This window comes from Sinocyclocheilus rhinocerous, unplaced genomic scaffold, assembly GCF_001515625.1.
Source record: "Sinocyclocheilus rhinocerous isolate Xijiao unplaced genomic scaffold, SAMN03320098_v1.1 scaffold547, whole genome shotgun sequence".
NCBI classification, from domain to species: Eukaryota; Metazoa; Chordata; class Actinopteri; order Cypriniformes; family Cyprinidae; genus Sinocyclocheilus; species Sinocyclocheilus rhinocerous.
The window spans coordinates 172,756-192,536 of record NW_015662974.1 but is presented as its reverse complement, the minus strand read 5'-3'; the positions used below and the strand labels follow the sequence as shown (position 1 = coordinate 192,536).

General features: G+C 35.5%; 2 protein-coding genes across 3 annotated transcripts in view; one reads left to right on the top strand and one right to left on the bottom strand.

Moving 5' to 3' along the window:
• Positions 1-6,620: 6,620 nt before the first annotated feature.
• Positions 6,621-15,375, bottom strand: LOC107728661 (thymidylate synthase). Its single transcript, XM_074560136.1, is given in 9 exon segments — positions 6,621-6,758; positions 7,170-7,241; positions 7,611-7,665; positions 9,118-9,177; positions 9,243-9,289; positions 9,490-9,620; positions 10,163-10,337; positions 12,816-12,884; positions 15,148-15,375. Coding segments are annotated over 9 exon segments (975 nt in total).
• Positions 15,376-18,529: 3,154 nt separating this feature from the next.
• acer2 (alkaline ceramidase 2) overlaps positions 18,530-19,781 on the top strand; it is a 12,232-nt gene continuing 10,980 nt past the window's right edge. For both annotated transcript variants that reach the window (XM_016538931.1, XM_016538930.1), the window contains exons 1-2: positions 18,530-18,839; positions 18,987-19,101. In XM_016538931.1, coding sequence (XP_016394417.1) covers positions 18,735-18,839; positions 18,987-19,101 — 220 coding nt within the window. In that variant the 5' untranslated portion in view covers positions 18,530-18,734. The remainder of the gene's footprint in view (positions 18,840-18,986; positions 19,102-19,781) is intronic.

Genomic DNA, 19,781 nt, shown 5'->3' with positions numbered 1-19,781 from the left:
CCAAACCCGTAAGACCTTCGTTCATCTTCGGAATACAAATTAAGATATTTTTGATGAATTCCCGAGAGCTCTCTGGTCTGGTCCTCCATTGACAGCAAGGGTCCTTATGCGATCAAGGCCCAGAAAGGTAGGGTACCAAAAACATCGGCAAAGTAGTGCATGTGACATCAGTGGTTCAATCAGAATTTTATGAAGCCACGAGAATACATTTTGTGTGCAAAGAAAACAAACATACATTTTGATACTCTCCAAAATGGTGCCAGGGTGACGCAGAGGAGATGAAGCGGTCCATGGAGGATCAGAAAGCTCTCGGAATTCATCAAAAATATCTTAATTTGTGTTCCGAAGATGAACAATGGGTTTACGGGTTTGGAACGACATGAGGGTAATTAATGACAGAATTTCCATTTTTTGGGTAAAAAACACTTTATAATACACTTTAGAGTTATTAAAGTGGATGATGGATTTTAGCTTGCATAACAGTTTTTTAACATATTGGTAGGCCTATGTATTTTTTTACATATGTTTCCTAAAACTGTAAAACTTGAAAGACCCTCTGTTGAAAGCCCAGGTAACCAAAATAATTCTTAGTATTAACTATGACTTTTGCCTCAATAAACTCCTAATTTGCTGCTAATTAAGATATTTGTTAAATTGAGGTATGGGGTAGGATTAAGGGATTTACAATATGTTCATGCAGAATAAGGCATGAATATGAGCTTTATAAGTATATAAACGGCCAATACGCCAGTAATGTGCATCATAATATGCAACTAGTTAAAAGTGAGAATTGGGCCTTAAAATAAAGTGTTACCACCAAAACTTAAAGGGATAGTTCACCCAAAAATGAAAATTAGCCCATTATTTACTCACCCTCAAGCCATCCTAGGTGTATATGACTTCCTTCTTTCTAATAAAAAGTGTCTCACACGGCTGCGGGGGGTGAACAAAGGCCTCCTGTAGCGAATCGATGCGTTTTTGTAAGAAAAATATCCATATTCAAAATGTAATAATCACTTTAATCTAGCTTGTGCCAACAGTTGTACACGGAAGCAGCTCCAGGAGGATGACGTAAGATGTCGGCGTTGCGCATGCGCCGGTGAGTCTCGTGAAAATCAAAATTTGTTTACAGGAGCAAAAGAAGCAGTTTCCTTACTTTAGCAAAGGAAAACCAGTCTCCTCTTGGCTTATATCGAAATCCTCCGACATTCTTCTTTACAAATCCTCATTTTGTACTTCTAATTCGTGACCGTTGTTTTGTTTTGATCTTTCCGCTGTGCTTCCGCATTCATCACTTCTTAGCGGCGCATGCGCAACGCCGACATCTTACGTCATCCGCCCGGAACTGCTTCCAGTGTACAACAGTGAGCGCAAGCTAGATTAAAGTGATTATTACGTTTTAAATATGGTTATTTTTCTTACAAAAACGCATCGATTCGCTACAGAAGGCCTTTGTTCACCCCCCGGAGCCGTGTGAGGCACTTTTTATTATGGATGGATGCGCTTTATTTAACTTCTTTTGGACTGATGAACTGAACATAAGGGACTGCTAGTAACAACCTGTTGCATGCATAAAATGCAACCTTTCTGACTGTGATTTATATTAACATTACAAAATAGAACATGATCAATATGAACTTTTAACATTCAATTTAAATAAATGTAACTGCACAAACTGTGTTGGCTACAATTTCATTTTGTATATCGTGAAGCAACTCAAACATGTTTTTTCTGTTCCTAAAAACAATGCTTTCCTATGATACTTTTGGGAAACGCAGCCCTGTTTGAAGTGAGTGAACGCTCTCTGTGATTGACTGATTGATTGTTTCTGTCTTGCAACATTTGCGTGTGTTCAGATGAGCAGGAGAGGAGACAAGATGAGTTTAACGAGGAGACAAGAGGTCGAATTTTAATGGACGTCGGTGGAGAGACTTCAACACGCGCCGAGGAAACAGCTTATCACTTAAGTAAATCGGCACCTAGGCTAATCAGATTTGCAAATCAAAATTCATTTTGGATTTATCTACCTTTGGAGTTAACACCGGAAAAAGCTATTTTAATTGCCTCTTGCAGTCGGGAGAGTAATTGAAAACGGAGCCGTCAAGTCTGACAGTTCATGCCGTGGTGACGCTCTTGCGGTGTTTGCTTTATTTATCGCAGAAGATGTGGATTTAGATGCGACATTTGTCAAATGTCATTTGTCAATACTGCTTAATACAGCGCAAATCAGAAATACTGTAGACACAGAATAGCATATTTGGAAATGGCAGGGACGTTTTTATATACCCATACAAAATATGTTCTAAGATCCCATTAAGGGATGAAAACCTTATTTCTAGATGTTGTCTAAATGTTCAAAAAGTTTTAAATGTTTTTTAAAAAAAAGTTATGGTTGTGGTCAAACACGGAGGGAACATTCCATTATCATTTCGCAAATGTTGTGGGAACGTTACATTTGAAAGTTTTCGGAACTTTTTGAAACAATTAGTAAGTTGTAATGTTTAAATAGGCTATGTTAGACGGGTGTCAAACTAAAACATTTCAGGAAAAAAACCTGGAACGATGTAGCATTAAATAGCTAACGTTTTGAGGATGTTATTAAAGACCAGATAACTTTGAACAATTTTTTTTAACGTTACTGTTGGTAACACTTTATTTTGATAGTCCACCTTAGACATGCAACTACATTTCAACTAGCAGTCATTAGAGGAGTGGATGTCTGCTATATCTGCAAACACGCATGGTCCCCCAACACACATTCTACTGACTATAAGTACAGTCTATTAATACTTTAATGAGAGTAAGATGACAGGTTGCAAAGTTAGTCAAATGTCTAAAAGTAGACTATCAAAATAAAGTGTAACTCATTAATTTAGAGTGAACATTAGCCAAAGGTTTGAGCATGTTCTCCGTTAGCTGGGTAGAAGCTGGGCTGGGGTGTACATTTTGAATCATGCACACAAAAAGTGCATGACCCTAAACTGCAAAGAAACCTCCTAAAAGAATTCAGCTTATGCTGCATAAACCTCTAAGGTCAGCCCTAAATAAACACACACAGGTATTTTGCTTATAGTTAATTATACTGCATCAGACAATGTCACAGTCATAACCCATCCAGTTTTGTCCCATGCAATAACCAGTGTTTGCTTTTATGGCTCACTTGAACATATGTCTCTGTTTGTCTTAATTAGTAAAATATGCTTGTGTCTGTGTTCTTTATGAGGCAGATATGACATTTATTTTGTGCATAAGGAAGTGTGCACAACATACTACAGTGTCAACATGCGTGCAACTTGTTTAAGCAAATAATGGGGAAATTTTGTTCAAATTAAAAGGATATTTGGATTCTACGTGCTCGGAGACCATTAACCTCTTCATTCTCTTGGTTTCACACATCCCTGTGCTTAAATATCATTTAAATGTCAAATGATTCAAAATTAGTACGAGTAATACTAATTATCTCAAATTAAATACTAACAATTTACTGTAACAAATTTACAGACCTGACAGTAGGAACTCAATGCAACAAAAGCCAAGTCAATTTATTTAGCGCTTACAGTGTCATTATTTGATATGTGGATAAAATTGCATGCAATTTTGAGTTGGCATTATTGTAAGGTTATATATAACAGTTTGATTTACTGTCGAACCTTGGTTATGTGTATCGCTGCCACTGTTAAATGATGCATATAAATGACAGGATCCAAGATTATGGTCATTTTGGTTGCCCACTTTAAATGAAAATGAAGTCATGCCATAATATTTACTCCAAAGTACGTAATACAAAATATCTTTTAGGCTCTTTATGTGGATTTTGATGGCTGGAATTTTGTGACTGTCTATGAAAAATGATGGATTATAGCACCATTCAAAGCTTTAAAACCTGACAGATAGCCAATGAAGAGATGATAAAATCGGGCTGATCATGCAAGGCTCTGAAGTCATCTTGTCAGCCAGTATTTTGGTACTGAATGACTCCTTTTATTTTACTTCAATCAGTAATTTCATCGGTTCATGACATCTGGAAAGTACTTAATTATATGTACTCAAGTGAGCTTTTAATGTGGCGAATGTTAAGACTTATGTATTTATGAAATCATCTGCCTAGAATCCTGCAAAGTTGATCAGCTGTATTGATTTCAGATATATCAATGATTAGGTCAAGAATTGTATTGGCATGGTCAAATATTTAGCTGCTGCATTCATATATTACATACTTTAATTTCTCTTTTAGATTATTGGTAAAAGCCAAAAGGGGGCAGCAAAGTAGAGGTATTAAAAAAACTCAAGTGATTCATCTAACAGTTAAAACAGTGCCCACCATTTATATTTTTCATAAAGCTCCCTTCATCACAGTTAATAATTGTTTAAATTGTTTTTAAACCAACCAAAACAACCCAAGTACTGTCTAACAGGACACAAGAGTGAAACGTGTGAACAGAACACTGACCAACAACTTATTTTACCAACAACTTACTTTTGGCTGGCGTGTTTGGTTTCTATTATAATCATGGTCCGATATGAACAAAAATCATTTGCTTAGCACATTTTGTTCTGTGTTGCTCTGCTCTGAAGCACTTGCTCAAGGATGGATTATATTTAAAGTCAATGTTGGGACTGGTTTTTGCAGGATGACATTCATACAGGGCTCGACATTAAGCCTTGACATGTGCTTAAGTAAATCAGTCATTCACTTGTCCGAGTAAACAAAGTTATTTGTCCGGGGCAAAAAAAGCCTTTTTTTGTTGTTGTTTGGCGTAAATGTAATCCATTCTGAAGCAATAGTCTCATCACTGCTCTATGAGCTCTTACTTTAATCAGCATATTTGTGATATTCGCCTTAAATTGATTTCTAGGACACTTTTTAACTTTATGTAACTTTATGGGCAATATTTTCCTAACCTTACTAAATGTACGTCATCATTGACATCAAATTCTTAAATTTTATCAATACATTCAGTTAGAATTATTAGACTCTGTATGGTTGTTACCATTCAAATGTAATCAGTATCAACAAACTCCATCTTTCCACTGCAGAGGAATCACTGAAGCTGCATCGAAAGTGCCATTTAGATGCATTTACTCAGACTGTTTAATGAATATGAGAGGTTCCAGAAATGCATTTACACAATAAAATTGCAAATGCATAACTAATATTATAAGATCAATGCTTTGCACTGCTCCGAGTGTGTGTTCACGGTGTGTGTGTGTGTTCACTGCTGTGTGTGTGCACTTTGGATGGGATAAATGCAGAGCACTAATTCCGAGAATGGGTTACCATACTTGGCCACATGTCACGTCACGTCACTTTTTTCACTTTTACTTTTTTAACATAAATCTGAAATGTAGGAAAAATGCAATGATAATTTTAAATATGAAACCACCAGTAGGTGGCGGCAAGTCACTGTCTTAATGAGCGAGTCACTGATTCAACCAATTCGTTTAAACGGTTGATTCAATCAATACATAAAGCATGTGACTGTCTTTATGAGTGGCTCACTGAATCATTGACTCACCCGATTGTTCAAAAATGCTGAATCATTCAGTAACGAAACACCTCTGTGTGTTGCTTGGAGATGCGCGACTGTTCTGCTGTGGCTTTGCTTAGAACTATTTTCATTAGCAAAAACAGTCTAAAATGTGTCTAAAATGTAAGACAGTTAATATTAACTACTTGTTTATTGAACTACTGTTGTATAAAATCAATGTCACATTTGCAATTGCAATCGTGCTGGTGCTTGTTCGTGTGATGATGCTTATATAGAATATTTATCTTTTTATCCCTACCGCAGTATGTTTGTTTCTTTGTGTGTGTTGGTGCATCTATTAGTTTTGATTTCTGCACGAGCCTCAACTGACACAACCTTGATACTGTCAATACATTATCCGTCATCAGTCACCGTTTACACTGAAAGTAGTGCTGGGCGGTATGACCAAAAATTTATATCACGGTATTTTTCAAAATTATTCCGGTTTCACGGTACATGACGGTATTTTTTTTTCATGCATGACCGGGTGTTAACCATATTTTCTACTGATTGAGAGAGGACATACTGCAGTATATTGACTTAGAATGCCTTATTTTAATCAGTAGAAAATATGGTTAACACCCGGTCATGCATGAAAAAAAAATACCGTCATGTACCGTGAAACCGGTATAATTTTGAAAAATACCGTGATATAAATTTTTGGTCATACCGCCCAGCACTAACTGAAAGTAATCAAATCAGAATCATTCGCACCAAAATTTCAGTGCTGCCCTAGTTATTGTTTGTTACTGATGTTTTAATCAGGTTACTTGTCCGTTCGGGCAAGTAAAATTCTCTTTCACTTGCCCCTTCACAAAATCCACTTGTCCCGGACAAGCGTTAATGTCGAGCCCTGTTCATAGATGAAGCCTTATCTGGACCAGATGATGTTTGGACCAAACAACATACTGGTTTCTCAAATGTTGACTAAGACAAATGGTGGTTTTATATTTAAGCCACATCAGATTTCACTTCAAATTAAACATTAGGTTGGTTATTATAACTGAGAATAGATGTTATGTTTATAAACTTTAATAAATGTACATTTATTTTTGAACTCTTAAAACAATTTTTTTTACATGTTTATAAAGTCTAAACAGCCATTTGCATTTTGATTGCAGGATGGGTATCATAGTCATAGATCTCAACATCCTCTGCCTGGAAATCATCAATTCGTTCAACTTTGCGTTTGATCCTGAGTTTGGGGAATGGACGCGGCTCTCGCCGAATCTGTGGATACAAGAAAAGTGTTAGAAACATTTTTTCTGCATATTTATACTGGAATTTTACGTGGACAGTATTTATGGCTGAAGGTGATAAAGTCTAAAGGTCTTTGCACACTGAAATTCTCGTCTTAAGTTTTCGCACGTTAAAAAATAAATACGACCTCATGTTGTGTCAATCATGTTTACACACTGCCTCAGAAAGTTTCGTCCGTCATAAAGAAATCCGGATTAGGTTTGACTTCCTGCGTTTTCGCATTTGTAGCAAGCATTTTGATAGGAAAGGATGACGAATACGAAAAAATCTGTAAAAACGCATACGAAAATTTCAGACTCGGTGTGCAAGGACCTTAACCCCTACAGAAATACCTGTAGAATTATGCATGTAGTTTAATTCTATTGAATTTATGCAACCTACCTGCTCTTTCAACGGCTCAATGTGATTGGTGTAGATGTGGGCATCACCTAATGTGTGCACAAAATCCCCAGGCTACAATGAAAAAAACATAATAAAAGAGGAGTACAAAATATATTCAAAGAGTTCTAGTTTAGTTAATCCATGAAAAAAAAAAATAGCATGATTGTAGATTTCACACAAGCTTTGATATGAAACCATAAAGCACAAATAACTTTGGTTACACTTAACTAAAACTAGACAGATATATAATGGATAACAGTTTCTTTTATCCATTAGCAACACAAACCTTAAATTTCCTTATTAAAGTCTAATAAGCCACTCATATCACAGCTGTCTAGAAGATTACTTGTTTTTACTGTCAATGGCAGCATTCTGCTGTTAATTATTTCTGTATTACAGCACACTGTATGATTAAATCATCAGATTGTGAAATGTGTTCACCTTGAGTCCGGTGATGTGGGCAATCATGTAGGTCAGCAGTGCGTAGATACACTAACTACATTAAATGTATTTTAACACTTTTTAATGTTTAAATATACTTTTAGAAATTGTTTTCAGTAATTGAAATACAGCTAAAATAAAATATTACATGAAAAACGTTAACCCTGTATGTGCCATAGAATGCATTGATACAATATTTTAAATTGTTCTCTGATATCTACATAGAAGGTATGTGGCTTAGGTAAGGGCAAAAAATCTCCAGAAACTGTTTTACATGTCCATTTACAACCCTAGGATTTGTCCCTAGAATGAAATGGTCTGTTTTTACCTTATTCGGAAGGGTCTTGAATAATAATGTTGAGCTCTGCTCTGATTGGCTGTTTCACAGTGCGGCTCATTTCAGTAGCTCACACAGCAGGAAGGAAACGGAAAATATACATTTCAATACTGTCTCTCGCAGTTATATCGTTGGGTAATTATACTGTATATAAAATGCGGACATCAGGGAGCCGCTATTAATATGCAGGGCATTGAAACACCATTGAATGCACGATCGCGTTTTACTTTCACTTTCGAGTTTTGCGATCGCATGTGTTCTGTGTAAACTACAGCGGCAGTACTTACCACACATTTTACAAGATCAGATGCTTGTCAGTAGTGCTCAGGATCTGTAAATCATTCGCCATCAACCTCAGTCATCTCTGTTTATGTGGTAAGTGAAATCTTATGTACTGTAATGTAACAGGCTACCGCTAGCAAGCAGCTAACCATGTCCCCTGCACTTCACATCCCCTGCACAGCCTGGAACATAACATTTATTTCCATGATCTGCCATTTTCGCTATTATCCTCGCTTGTTTCTTCACAATACCTGCAGAACTTCTGATGATTTGACTGTGCAGGTTCGGCTGGCGGCTGGCATAGAACATGGTATATGCAAATGTTGGGGGCGTAACTATTAGTGACCCGACTGTTCTGTTCTGATTCGCCTATTTTTCAGAGGTCTTTTGCATGCACGAGATTTACATAAGAAGGAGGAAACAATGGTGTTTGAGGCTCACGGTATGTCATTTCTATGTACAGAACTGTTATTATTCAACTATGCCAAGGTAAATACAGTTTTCCATTCTATGGCACCTTTAAACTTTTTAAAGTGCTAAAATTGCTAAACCTAAATTGCTATTGTTCTTAAAATAAAAAAACAAACTTAATTGTATTTGGAGATTGAAATAAAGATGAAATAAAATATAAATATTAGATGAAAAGCTTAAGCTTAAAAGAAAAATAAACGTAAAAAAAAAAAAAACCTTGGCAACTAACTGAAATAAGTTTATGTGCTAAAATTGTTCGAACTAATTGTTATTGTTTTTATTGTTAACTGAAAAACTATTAAAAATGTTTTTGGTAACTAATAAAAAACTGAAAAATATATATTTTAAAACTTAAAAATTTGAAAATGTTGCCTTGGCAACTAAATGAATTAAGTTTAAATACGAAAATTACTGAACCTTAAATTGAAATAAAAATAAATCGAAATCGAAATATCTGAAGAGTTCAGATGCAAACGCCTCTAAGTGCCATTTGAAATTGTGTTTATGTTCAGTTATTTCACTTAAATGGCAACAGAAAGAACCTATTTATTTCCATTAAAGAAAAATTACTGAACCTACACAAAGAAGCCTGATTAAAAATTCTCATTTTAGAAGAAAATTTCAAATGCCACTTAGAGGCTTTTGCATCTGAACTCTTCTCAAAACAACAAAAGCAATTAACAAAATTACTTAAACTTAAATTAAAATGAAAACTAAAAAAAATGTATAAAGGCAATCCAAAACATTAATAAATATGATCATAACACATAAATAATACTAAAGTAACACTGCTGGAGGGTTATGAACTTGACTGAGACCTTTGGGGTTCCACGCGCACATGATGATCCTCCGGTCTTCTGGGTTTGATGTGATGGTGTCAATCACTTTCTGTAACTGGTCAACACCTTGCCCAGAGTAATCTTCATGGAGAGAAGAAACCATAGATAAGCTTAGACCATACATACATACATTAAAAGAGAAGTGTTTGAAACAGCTTTCAAATTTTACGAATATACCAAGTGGTCTTTCTGTTAACGAGATCTTGAAGATTGAATGTATAATATCATGTAATAAAGTGTCGGTCCTACACCATATGTTCAGTTACCCATGTATCTTACAGTAAAGCACATCACTGTAGGGCTGTCAAAAAAAATTTGAATTTCGAATATTCGTCGAATTTAAAAATAAAATAAAAAATCCACATTCGAATGCAAAAACGTTGCATTCGAATTTAAGGTCTGCGTCAGCCATCAGGCAGCGTTATCAGTGGCACACGAGATGCGATGACGATGTGTGTTTTTCCCCCCTAACTGAAATTATGCCTTTTAAATTCGAATATAATTCGAATTTTGATAATATTTAAGTAGAAAATTCAAATTTAGTTTTTCAGTCATTTTGACAGCCCTACATCACTGCTATGATATGTCATGTCCACTGCCTGTATATAAAGAAGCGCAGTTACCAGTGTGCATGTCTTTGTATTCAGCTCCAAAGTGCCTCCACTGAAAGCCATACACCGGACCCAGATCTCCTTCCTCCCGATCGCTAAAGCCGCTCTTATCCAGAAACTCCCTGGAGCCGTTAGCATCCCAGATTCTCACACCCTTCTCTGACAGCTCTTTGGCATTGGTTGAACCCTAAACTCAATAGAAAAATGCAACTAATTCAATAAAAATGCAAAATGAATAAAAACTTCTGGAACATCAATCCATCAATAGTTTATTGTCATATGTACAGGAAACACAGTTACACTCTACAATGAAATTCTTACTCTGTGAATCCTCTAGCAGCCAGAGACATACGAACAAGTACAAAAACCACAAAGACATTATAAAGTTACAAGTGCTAGTGCATGTACATAAATAAGTGTGAGTGCAATAAATCCTGAATGTATTGATATATATATACATATTAAGGTATATGAAATGTATGCATATAAATAACCAATAATAATAAGGTATTTAAAGAGCATATGTATATAACCATATAAACATGAAGTATATACATGCATGTAAAGTGTTATATTAGTGTATGAAGTGAGCAGTGCAATGTAAACAGACAAATACGCATGTACTGTACAAAGTCCAAATGAGGTAGTTTGGGGACAGACTAAACATAACATAAACAAAGTAGCAGCAGTAGTATATTTTTATTTAATGCCATGTCAGCATCTTAAGCTATTTTTATGGCAAAAACAATACAAAAATAAAAGTAAAACAAATACAATAAAAACCAACAAACATGTTATATTACACACGATTTTTTAACACAGGGTTCGTACAGAAACGGCAAAATGAAATTCCAGGACATTCAAGGACTTTTCAAGCTCTACTTTTTTGGTTTTAAAGGACTAAAATCAGAGATCACAATATTATTATTATCTTTCAAATTCTAATAAATAAACTTATAAAACAAAATGTTACAAATAAAGTGCAGCACATGCAAAGCATGCAATTGCAACATTAACATTTGAAAGGATACTATGGCAAAGTTATCGCTTTCCTTATTCAAAGTAAAAAAAAAATAATTCATGATTGACCTTAAGAGTAAAAGCTTCATCATACACTTGGAAAGTTATGAGCTATATCATGCTTGTAGACACTAGGGATGTGACAATACACTTAGTTCACGAGATGAGACAAAATACAGATACTTGGTTCACTAGAACCAGACAATATTTTAATACTATTTTAAGAAAATTTCAATGACAAAATATTTGTCTTTTAATCACAAAAATCAAAACAATGTTGTATTCTGAAATATTTTAACTAATCTAGAGCTTGTAACTAATTATTATTTTGGTAATCACGTAATCTACTGATTATTTTGACTGTTAAGTAATCTGATATTTTTAGTAACGATGAGACAATAATAATTTGTTCAAGTAAAGTATCAAAACCAAGTAATCACATGGTTTATTGAACAACACTGTTAAAATACATCATGTAATATAGATACATAATATGAACATAACCCATTATGTATTATAACAAGTACCTGCAGAGGGCGCCAACGGCCTGGTGATGTTTCACTTTACAGCGTGATTCAAAATCCATTTAATTTTAATATTTGGCCACATGCAGACTCAAAGCGAGGGTTTAAACCAAGCGGCAACCTTCCGGTCTCTCTCTTGAAACCAACACGGAAGCGACTTAAACTGCAATTCATCGACTGGCCGCTAGAGGCTGGCTCCAAAAGGGAGTCAGTCCCATAGACTCCCCATGTTAAAATGCCCAACATTACAGCAGAAAAAAAACATGTTTACAGCCTGGTACAAAAAGTGGCTTCGGTCTATATAGCTCATTTTGCCCTTCATGACAACTGTGAAGGGGGTGAATTTTTTTATAACTCATCCATTTAAATTATATTAAGCCTTAAAGTTCTGCATAATCGCGCTAGGCGGGCGTGGTTTTAGCAACCAGTTCCACCCACGTCCCGCCGTTTTGCCCATTTTCGATTTTCCGGGAGTGACGCACAGCCAAGATGGCTCCGCCTACTTTGAGCTTCAAAAATGCTCTTCAGGAACCTACGGCTGACGTCACGGACACTACATCCATGTTTTTTTTTTTAGTGTCTATGGTTTAAACTTTTATTTTATAATCGCGATGTACAACAAATCAGATATATAGAATAGTGCTGTCAAACGATTAATCGCGATTAATCGCATCCAAAATAATAGTTTTTGTTTACATAATATATGCGTGTGTACTGTGAATATGTATTATGTATATATAAAGACAGCATATATATTGAAAATATTTACATGTATATATTTATATTAATATAAATTATATAATATATAAATATATTTAATATATAAACGTAACATATTTTCCTTAAACATATACATGCATGTGTGTGTATTTATATATACACACACATAATAAATATACACAGTATTATTTGTACATGTATCCCACTCTTCTCGCCACTTATTTAATATATAACGCTTGATAATAGTTCTGATCTCTGAGGGAGGAATTGACATTTGTTTACTTCTTGATTAATAGCCTCTTTGCAGCTGCATCAGCTCGCTCGTTTCCTGAAAGCCCTCTGGAACATAAAGAAAAAGCTATATACAGAAATATTACAAATAGTATGGGATATTTTCCTACCTTGATAAACCACAGCAGCTCCTCCAATATGCCTTTCCAGAAAACCCTTTTGGTCGTCAGCAAAGGAAACTGATCTGTGAAAGCGATTAGTACCATTTCAACATTAGAGTCAGTTGATTTTTAACTTCAAGTTGTTGCTTCCGGCTAAAATACGAGTCCTCTATCCATAATATTGAAAGTCATCTGGTCTGAATCAGGAGAGAAATATGTTTTGACGTCACTGCGTAATCAAGACGCGAAACTGCCATTGCATCAAATCTCAGCAAAAAAAAATTCTAATTTAGATTTGTTCAAAAAATAATATAAATACCTAATATAATATTAAAATATAAACAATTGTATTTTGAAATACAACACTGAATTAATGAACACGTCCATTTTTTTAACCATTCAAGGGTTTTTTTATTAGCTAGTAAACTAGTAACTGTACATTCTGTGCAATTATAGAGTTAAAATTAGTAGCTAGTGTGCTATACTCTAAGAAACAACTGCAAAAATAGGGCACAGTCTACTATGTTAATGTTAAGGAATTTTCTGTATTTTTTTTTTACAGGTGTTTTTATGCATTGTATTTTCTGTTTTCAAGCTACAGGGTTATAATGGACATTTTTCTATATTTTTCTAACACTGTACTATACTGATCAACAATCGCAGGTACAAGCTACTAACAGAGTGTATCATAAATAAACAATTACTCAGTTATTATTATAAAATTGAACAATTGCAAAAAGCAGCTAAATTAATTCATGTGATGTGAAGAGCTAGGCATGTTTGGTTTCCTCTTTTTATGTAATTTAGGAGGAAAATGTGCCTTTTATCGTTGCCAAATAAATAAAAAAAATGGCTAAATTTGTTGCAAGGTGCTGAGGGAAGAAAAAGTTGCTAGGGGAGTCTGAAAAGCAACAAAATGGCTAAGTTGGCAACAGTTTTGTCGCACATTGGACTGACCTCTTGAGACTGTATCTCGCCTGCGTCCCAAACACAGAAATCACTCCGGTTCCGGTTCCGGTTCGGTCACCTCTCCTCGCGCCCTTCTGCAGAACAAACTCGACCAGACTCAAGTAACCGCGCTCATCACAAAACAGAGAAAAGTCCTTCTTCCCTCCACTTGCATCTTCTGTTTTGTTTTCTGCGTCAGCGTAATGCCCATTTGTCAGTTCCACTGCGGCAGGAGCTAGCCCATTAAGGGCCTTATAGGCAAGTAATAATATTTTGTAACTGATACGGAACTTAATAGGTAGCCAGTGCAGAGACTGTAAAATTGGGGTAATATGATCATATTTTCTTGACCTGGTAAGGACTCTAGCCGCTGCATTTTGGACTACCTGTAGCTTGTTTATTGAGGATGCAGGACAACCACCTAGCAGTGCATTACAATAGTCCAGTCTAGAGGTCATGAATGCATGAACTAGCTTTTCTGCATCAGAAACAGGTAACATATTTCGTAGTTTGGCAATGTTTCTAAGATGGAAGAATGCTGTTTTTGTAACATGGGAAATATGATTTTCAAAAGACAGGTTGCTGTCTAATATAACACCCAGATTTTTGACTGTAGAGGAAGTAACTGTACATCCGTCTAGTTGCAAATTGTAATCCACGAGATTCTGTGTACTGTCTTTTGGTCCAATAAGTAATATCTCTGTCTTATCCGAGTTTAATAGGAGAAAATTATTGGTCATCCAATCTTTTACATTTTTAACACACTCTGTTAGCTTAGATCATTTAGAAGTTTCATCTGGTCTTGTTGAGATATATAGTTGAGTATCATCTGCATAACAGTGGAAGCTAATCCCGTATTTTCTAATAATATTACCAAGGGGCAACATGTATATCGAAAATAGCAGAGGACCTAGGACAGATCCTTGTGGCACTCCATATTTTACTGGTGATAATTGAGATGACTCCCCATTTAAATGAACAAAGTGGTAGCGATTTTTACAGGTGTTTTTATGCATTGTATTTTCTGTTTTCAAGCTACAGGGTTATAATGGACATTTTTCTATATTTTTCTAACACTGTACTATACTGATCAACAATCGCAGGTACAAGCTACTAACAGAGTGTATCATAAATAAACAATTACTCAGTTATTATTATAAAATTGAACAATTGCAAAAAGCAGCTAAATTAATTCATGTGATGTGAAGAGCTAGGCATGTTTGGTTTCCTCTTTTTATGTAATTTAGGAGGAAAATGTGCCTTTTATCGTTGCCAAATAAATAAAAAAAATGGCTAAATTTGTTGCAAGGTGCTGAGGGAAGAAAAAGTTGCTAGGGGAGTCTGAAAAGCAACAAAATGGCTAAGTTGGCAACAGTTTTGTCGCACATTGGACTGACCTCTTGAGACTGTATCTCGCCTGCGTCCCAAACACAGAAATCACTCCGGTTCCGGTTCGGTCGCCTCTCCTCGCGCCCTTCTGCAGAACAGACTCGACCAGACTGAAGTAACCGCGCTCGTCACAAAACAGAGAAAAGTCCTTCTTCCCTCCACTTGCATCTTCTGTTTTGTTTTCTGCGTCAGCGTAATGCCCATTTGTCAGTTCCACTGCGGTGCTGGACATGTTCTTCTGCTAAAGATTGTATTCAAGTCTAAGCTCAAGTTAAAAACAGATGCACGTGTTATTTTTCCCGCGAAACTGTTCGTCTTCTTCTTTTAGTTTTTTTTTTGGCGGGTTACAGACAGTCTGCAGACAAAAGCTGCATACCGCCACCTACGATATCGGAGTGTGTAAAATAATTTCTTCATTCATCTCAATTTATATTTTCCCAATATGACCCAAATTAAACTGAGTAGAAAGTAGAACTTTAATTTCTCTTTTCCATCCAGTTTTGAGAATAAAAGTTATTTTCTCTAAATTTCCCACAATGCGTTACATTCTCTTATATCACATTTATCTGACCTGCTCATGAGAAATAACCATCTTGCACAAATGATTTCTTCTCTTCTGTTTCTAAATTTGTCTTTAATTAAGTTTTGAATATTGTAGTAACCTGTTCTCTGCCTTCATTATCTGCAGGCCTATCCCAAGTCTTAATTATTGAATTTAAGTTTAATTATTTACCTTCTTTTTCAATGGAAATGTCTATTTTGTCATCATGTATTCAAAGATATTTTTGCTAATTTGTCAGCTTATTGTTTATTTCACTCTCCTGTTCTCTGATTCCATCTAATAATTTTCATTCTCCCGGCAGTTGTAGCAAAATTGTCTCACCTGGCAGTCATAACCAATACACAAATGCTATTTTGTTAAAGTAAATCTATTGGTATTTCATACCAATAGTGCATTAACTGGAGTAGTTGTCATTGCCCCCACACTATGTGTTAAAACTCTATGCTGCATGCATTTGATCTAATTTCTCTAAATTTGATCTGGTTGCAGCTCCATATATCATATATCCACAATCTAACATCCCTTTCCGCTCTCCATTCAAAACCATCAGATTTAGCATTTTTACACTTTGTTTCCATATGTTCTATAAGCTTTCTCCACGTACATATTTTTATGCAACCACATTCAAAATATTTAATTTTTTTTTTATTTCTTTCGATATTTTCATTATATATAATTGAACCCCAGTCTCATTTCATAATTGGTAATCCCTCTTCATAAGACCAATTTCCAACATTTTTTATTGCTTCTTGATTTTTTTTTTTTTAAATATTAAACATTAACATGCTTAATATTTTTTACCTCATTTCCAGATAACTCTATCCTCAGGGGAGGCTGATCGAATTCATCTAGATCATCTAAAACATCATTAATAATACTGAATACTGAGCACACTTATTTGTGTAATTCCATTACTGATGGTAAAAATATCAGAAGTTTACTATTTTTGTCCTATTTGTTAGAAATGTCATTAGACAGTTCTATTTATCAGTTTGTTCTGTAATTGTTTGGATTTGCAGGGTCAAATTTTGTAGCTCTAGTATCATTTTCAGTGCCTCTGATCTTGTTCTTGGGCTAAGTTCCCATTATGACTCTTTTTAACTCCATCATATTCAATTCTAAATCCATTGAGGTATACTCTCATTTTCTATTTACTTAATTCTTGTTTTTCTTGTGATAATCAGAGAGATGATGACTGCCACTATAATAGCAAAAGCTTTGCCTAATAAGGCAATTAATCAATGTCTTATAAAGCACAATGATAGTTGTGTGTGTGAGAGAGAAAAATACTAATATGTTCAACATTTTAAATGGTGCTCTAGTCCATTTTAAACTATATTTTGTTTATTGCTAACTTTTTTATTTTATTTTATATAATGCATATAGCTCCAGACTTTGAACATGACTGCAAACCGCTATCATCTTGACATGTTTGTTTTTTCACAGAAAAGATTGTGTTCATCAACCCAGAAAATCTGACGTTTTGTTTATTAACCAGGGGCCTGTGGACCCCTAGTGGTCCTTGACGTAAAATAACAGCATATTTCATATAAATCTTTGTATTTCTAAAATATCAATGTTTTGACACAAGAGATTTTCCCATAAAATAAAAGGCAAATATAGTTGAGCATATAGCTAAATATTGGACAAACTAACTTACAGTGAATTATGCAATTAGTCGCCACAAACACATCTACCAATGAGCCAAATGTTGGTCCAGTAGCGTTTAAATCTACACCATAAGAGGAATAAAAGGCTTATTAAAAAAAAAATTTTAAATGTAAAAAATTAAAAGTTTAGGCTATTAACCAGTTTAATCCCACATTTTTCCCAGACATGAAAATATCCAAATAATGTGTCATTAGTAACCCTTTGAAATAATCAATAATTATTTTCAGAATTGTTTTGGGAAAAGTGTGTGAAAATTTGTGTTTTATGGTCGGTCACAATTGTGTGTCTGTATATATATATATATATATATATATTGTAATTGTAATTAATGTGTATACTGAATTATCATATTTCTGCAGTAAAAAAAATTGTTATATATCTTAGCCCAGCTATTTTATCACATTCTATGGTTACTATTATGCATAAAAAACCCGTATACAACACTGACAGGAATACTGAGATAAAGGACAAAACATTACAACCATCAACGTATTTCAAAATTGTTATTTTGTAACATATCATAAACATTTTTATAGCCTACTAATGCTACCAGTATTACAACATCAATATTGTAACTTATTTGACCTTTTAATTTAGTGCAATATTTTGTCATTGCAACATTTTAGTGCAGTTTTCACTAACAACTGATGGATTTAGATTGCATACTTAAATTCCCTGTTATCCCACCGGTCATGAATATATGGGAATTCATATATTAATACTAAACACCTTAAAGACAATGTGGACCAAAAATCTTTGTCATATCTTTATGTTAACATAGTAGCCTTTCGTTTCAGAGCTTTGATGCAGCCATCATTTTCTCAAGGTGCAAACAGGAAATAAACTGCTCTGGTCATGTGACAATTTGCACTAATCATGTGAAACTGCACATATTTAATTGAGACCCTTTATTTTTTCCCCCCATATTTGCAGGAAGTGCAACACATCAGTCAGTAAAGTTGGGATTAAATGGGTTAAGTTAATTTGTTCTAAGTAATATTACGAAACCTCTTGTAGACCACAAATTCACACAGGCAACTAGTGTAATGTGAAGGAGAAATACTAAATATTAAAAACATATTATTGTAAATATTGACTCCGCACGCGTAGCTATGTTGTCTGAGCGCAGCGCGGTCTGCGCATGCGCGAATCACATGTTGCTGTGTTGTTATTGCCAGCGCCGTACAGTCAGTGAAGGGCGGAAAGCGGCTGGATTAACGTTAGACTCGTACTTCATGGCAGGATGACATGCCCAGATAACACGACGGCACATGCATCACTGATTAAAACCAACTGTCGCCTCATGCGTGCGTTAAAGCTGTCGTGAAGACGTTCAGTCGCGTTTAGTGCGCTCAGAGATGGACGCGCATCTGTGGGATCAGCTCCAGGCGGGCAGCTCGGAGGTGGACTGGTGTGAGGGGAATTATCTCATTTATTCTGGAATAGCGGAGTTTTATAACACGGTGCGTCACTCTTCTTTGTTTAGTTGCGGTGTCACATTGTGTCACGCGCGCGTGAGCGGCTGCTGTTGAACTCTGAAAACTTTAGGCTGAGCTTTTCTCACTTGCATGCGTTTACCAGTGTCTAATAAGATTTCTGTCTGTTTTCAGATAAGCAACGTGCTGTTCTTCGTCTTGCCTCCGATCCTCATGTGTCTGTTTCGTCAGTACGCCACGCACTTCAACAGCGGCATCTATCTGATATGGACTCTGCTGGTGGTTGTTGGTAAGTTTCTTCTCTTGTTCTTCTTCTTTCCAGCTGTTGTTTGACGGACCCGCAGGAACTTCTTGCACAAGTATGCCGGAGGTCATGTTTTTCAGCACGTTAGGAGGTGGCAGTTTTGTGAAATCCTTTATGGGAATATTGCTGGTCTTCAGGAAATAGCTGAGCTGAGCAGGAAGGGCTACTTGAAGGAAATATGTTATCTGAGAGAAAATAAGTTCATGTTAGCTGGGCGAAACTCTTTAATATGTGAAGCCTGCAATCAGAGCCATTCTGGTATTTAGTATTACAGAACAATTTCAATTTTATATATATATAGGGCTTCAAAACGATTAATCGCGATTAATCGCATTCAAAATCAAAGTTTATGTTTACATGCTATATGTGTGTGTACTGTAGGGTTGTGACGGTGAGGAAATTTTCCCACCGGTTAATCGACGTGTGACAACACCGGTATCACCGCGGGGGCGTTCCCTCTTTTCCTGGCTTTCCTTTGCTTTTAAATAGCTTGTAAAAGCGGCATGCGCATTTTACTTTCACTTTCAGATAGCGGCAATTCGGAGTAAAGCAATTGTTCGTTTTTAGTTCGTTTGAATTTTCCCTCTTTTCCTCGCTTTCCTTCGCTTGTAAATAGCTTAAAAGCGCTGTGCGCATTTTACTTTCACTTTAGAATTAGCGGCAGT